Consider the following 3827-nt stretch of genomic DNA (forward strand, 5'->3'; position numbering starts at 1 on the left):
GGACCAGTATGGACCAGTAAGGACCAGTAAGGATCATTATGGACCAGTATGGACCAGTACGAACCGTATCCCGCCAGCACGGAGGCTCCGCCCACCATGACGGCGCTCTGCACCATGTCGGCGTACATCAGGGCTGTCAGCCCGCCTGCACCAGTAACACCAGTAAGGACCAGTAACACCAGTAAGGAGCACCAGTAACACCAGTAAGGACCAGTAACACCAGTAAGGAGCACCAGTAACACCAGTAAGACCAGTAAGACCAGTAAGATGGACAAGTCTGCCTCCCAGTGCTCCCAGTTCGGCTCCCAGTGCTCCCAGTTCAGCTCCCAGTGCTCCCAGTGCTCCCAGTGCTCCCAGTTCAGCTCCCAGTGCTCCCAGTTCAGCTCCCAGTGCTCCCAGTTCAGCTCCCAGTGCTCCCAGCGCTCCCAGTGCTCCCAGTTCAGCTCCCAGTGCTCCCAGTTCAGCTCCCAGTTCGGCTCCCAGTGCTCCCAGTGCTCCCAGTGCTCCCAGTGCTCCCAGCTCGGCTCCCAGTGCCCCCAGTTCAGCTCCCAGTGCCCCCAGTTCGGCTCCCAGTGCTCCCAGTTCGGCTCCCAGTGCCCCCAGTGCTCCCAGTGCTCCCAGTTCGGCTCCCACCGGTGATGGTGTAGACGGCGGTGACCCCCAGCAGCGCCCCCACGGCTCCGTACAGCTCCCAGCCCAGCGCCGCCTGCAGGAACACGGCGCCCGAGAACAGATCCACCTGCGGGACGGGCAGCGCCCCCTGCCGGCCACGAGCCGCATTGCAGGGGGACGCAGAGAGGCGTTAGGGGACGGAGGGACCCACAGCGACCCATAGCGACCCATAGGGACACATAGGGACCCATAGCGACCCATAGCGACCCTTAGCGACCCATAGGGACCAATAGGGACCCATAGGGACCCATAGGGAACAGTAAGGACCCATAGGGACTCATGGAGACACATAGAGACCCCATAGCGACCCATAGGGACACATAGGGCCCCGTAGGGACCCCATAGACCCCATAGAAACCCCATAGAGACCCATAGACATCTATAGACACCCATAGACCCCATAGAGACCACACAGATGCTATAGAGCCCCATGGAACCATAGAGACCCATAGAGACCCACAGAGACCCATAAATCCCATAGAGTCCATAGAGACCCACAGAGCCCCATAGAGCCCCATAGACACCCACAGAGACCCATAGAGCCCCACAGAGACCCATAGAGCCCCATAGAGCCCCATAGAGCCCCATAGATCCCCATAGAGACCCACAGAGCCACATAGAGCCCCATAGAGCCCCATAGAGACCCATAGAGACCCATAGACCCCATAGAGCCCCATAGAGCCCCATAGAGCCCCATAGAGACCCACAGAGCCACATAGAGCCCCATAGAGCCCCATAGAGCCCCCATAGAGACCCATAGAGACCCATAGACACCCACAGAGCCCCATAGACCCCATAGAGCCCCATAGAGCCCCATAGAGCCCCCACAGACCCCACAAGCCCCCCCCCCCCAGCCCCACTGACGGAGATCTTGGTGGTGACGTAGAGCAGCAGCGACAGAAGCGAGAGGCAGATTTGGATGCGGGCGCCTCCGAACCGTTTGCGCAGGTATTGGGGCATCGTGGTGACCTGGGGGGGGAACGGCGTGGGGTGGGACGTCGTGCGCCCCATAGCGACCCACTGCGCCCCATAGCGACCCACTGCGACCCATAGGGACACGTAGAGACACATAGCGACCCATAGGGACCCATAGAGACCCATAGGAACACATAGAGACCCATAGGAACACATAGAGACACATAGGGACCCGTAGGGACCCATAGAGACACATAGGGACACATAGAGACACATAGAGACACATAGGGACCCATGGGGACCCATAGAGACCCATAGAGCCCCATAGAGCCCCATAGGGACCCATAGGGACCCATAGCGACCCATAGAGACCCATAGGGACCCATAGAGACCCATAGAGACCCATAGGGACCCATAGGGACCCATAGAAACTTCATAGACCCCATAGAGCCCCATAGAGCCCCGCAGAGACCCATAGAGACCCATAGAGACTCCACAAAGAACCCTAGAGACCTATAGAGCTCCATAGACCCCATAGATCCCATAGAGCCCCATAGAGACCCATAGAGATCCCATAGAGACCCATAGAGACCCATAGAGACCCATAGAGACCCCACAGACCCCATAGAGCCCCATAGAGACTCATAGACCCCATAGGGAGCCATAGAGCCCCATAGAGCCCCATAGAGCCCCATAGAGACCCCATAGAGACCCATAGAGACCCATAGAGCCCCATAGAGAGCCATAGAGCCCCATAGAGAGCCATAGAGAGCCATAGAGAGCCATAGAGACCCATAGAGACCCATAGAGACCCCATAGAGAGCCATAGAGACCCATAGAGACCCCATAGAGACCCATAGAGACCCATAGAGACCCATAGAGACCCCATAGAGCCCCATAGAGACCCCATAGAGACCCATAGAGACCCATAGAGACCCCATAGAGAGCCATGGAGCCCCATAGAGACCCATAAAGAGCCATGACATCAAAGGGGGGGGTGTGACGTCATCAGGGAGGGGGAGCCATGATATAGGAGGGGGTGACGTCATCGGGGGGGCGTGACGTCATGGGGGAGGGGTGACGTCATCGGGGAGGGGGTGACATCATGGACTCACCCCAGCCCTGAGGTAGATGGGGACGAAGATCCAACCCAGCAGCAGCACCATAAACATCGCCTGCGTGTGGGGCGGGAAGAGATACGGGGTTATGGGGCTGTGGGGCAAGGGCGTGGGGTTATGGGGCGGGGATGTGGGGCTGGGGTGTGAGGTGGGATGTGGGGCAGGGATATGGGGCGGGGATGTGGGGTGGAGCTGGAGTGTGGGGTTATGGGGCTGGGATGTGGGGCAGGGGTATGGGGTTATGGGTCTCTATGGGTCCCTATGGGTCCCTATGGGGCGCTATGTGTGCCTATGGGGTTCTATGGGGCGCTATGGGGCACGATGGGGCGCTATGGGGCGCTATGGGTCTCTATGGGTCTCTATGGGTCTGTATGGGTCTGTATGGGTCTCTATGGATCTCTATGGGGCGCTATGGGCCGCTATGGGGCGCTATGGGTCTCAATGGGGCGCTATGGGTGGCTATGGGGCGCTATGGGTCTCTATGGGGCTCTATGGGTCTCTATGGTCGCTATGGGTCTCTATGGGGCGCTATGGGTCTCTATGGTCGCTACGGGTCGCTATGGGTCACTATGGGTCCCTATGGGTCTCTATGGGTCGCTATGGGTCTCTATGGGTCTCTATGGGTCGCTATGGGTCGCTATGGGTCGCTATGGGTCGCTATGGGTCACTATGGGTCCCTGTGGGTCTCTATGGGGCTCTATGGGGCTCTATTGGGCTTTATGGGGTCTCTATGGGGTCTCTATGGGTCTCTATGGGTCTCTATGGGTCGCTATGGGTCGCTATGGGTCGCTATGGGGCGCTATGGGTCGCTATGGGGCGCTATGGGGCGCAGTCGGTCGGCCCCACACGTGCCACTCGAATCCCCCGACCGCGATGCCGTTGGCTGCCGCCGTTCCGGCCAGGCCGACAAAATGGCCGGAACCGATGTTGGAGGCGAAGAGCGACGAGCCGACCTGAGGGAAGGGGGGAGGAGGAAGTGACGTCATCAGAGTGCGACGGCATCAAGGTGCGACGTCATCAGGATGCGACGGCGCCGTAACCATAGCTCTTATAGACGCCATAACCCCCATAGCACCCATAGCACCCATAGCACCCATAGCACCCACAGCACCCATAGCACCC

The 3827-nt window shown here is 59.2% G+C and overlaps 1 protein-coding gene across 1 annotated transcript in view; it reads right to left on the reverse strand.

The window, feature by feature from the left end:
- Window positions 1-64: 64 nt before the first annotated feature.
- Window positions 65-3827, reverse strand: part of LOC122191721 (sodium/nucleoside cotransporter-like) — a gene marked incomplete at both ends in the record, with an annotated part of 4241 nt that continues 478 nt past the window's right edge. Inside the window, 5 exons of the mRNA XM_042892094.1 lie at window positions 65-145; window positions 634-739; window positions 1537-1641; window positions 2703-2762; window positions 3554-3658. Of these exons, the coding sequence (XP_042748028.1) occupies window positions 65-145; window positions 634-739; window positions 1537-1641; window positions 2703-2762; window positions 3554-3658 (457 nt within the window). The remainder of the gene's footprint in view (window positions 146-633; window positions 740-1536; window positions 1642-2702; window positions 2763-3553; window positions 3659-3827) is intronic.

Source organism: Lagopus leucura, unplaced genomic scaffold (genome assembly GCF_019238085.1).
Source record: "Lagopus leucura isolate 7727_CA_CO unplaced genomic scaffold, USGS_WTPT01 34422-0_obj-0_obj, whole genome shotgun sequence".
Lineage (NCBI taxonomy): Eukaryota > Metazoa > Chordata > Aves > Galliformes > Phasianidae > Lagopus > Lagopus leucura.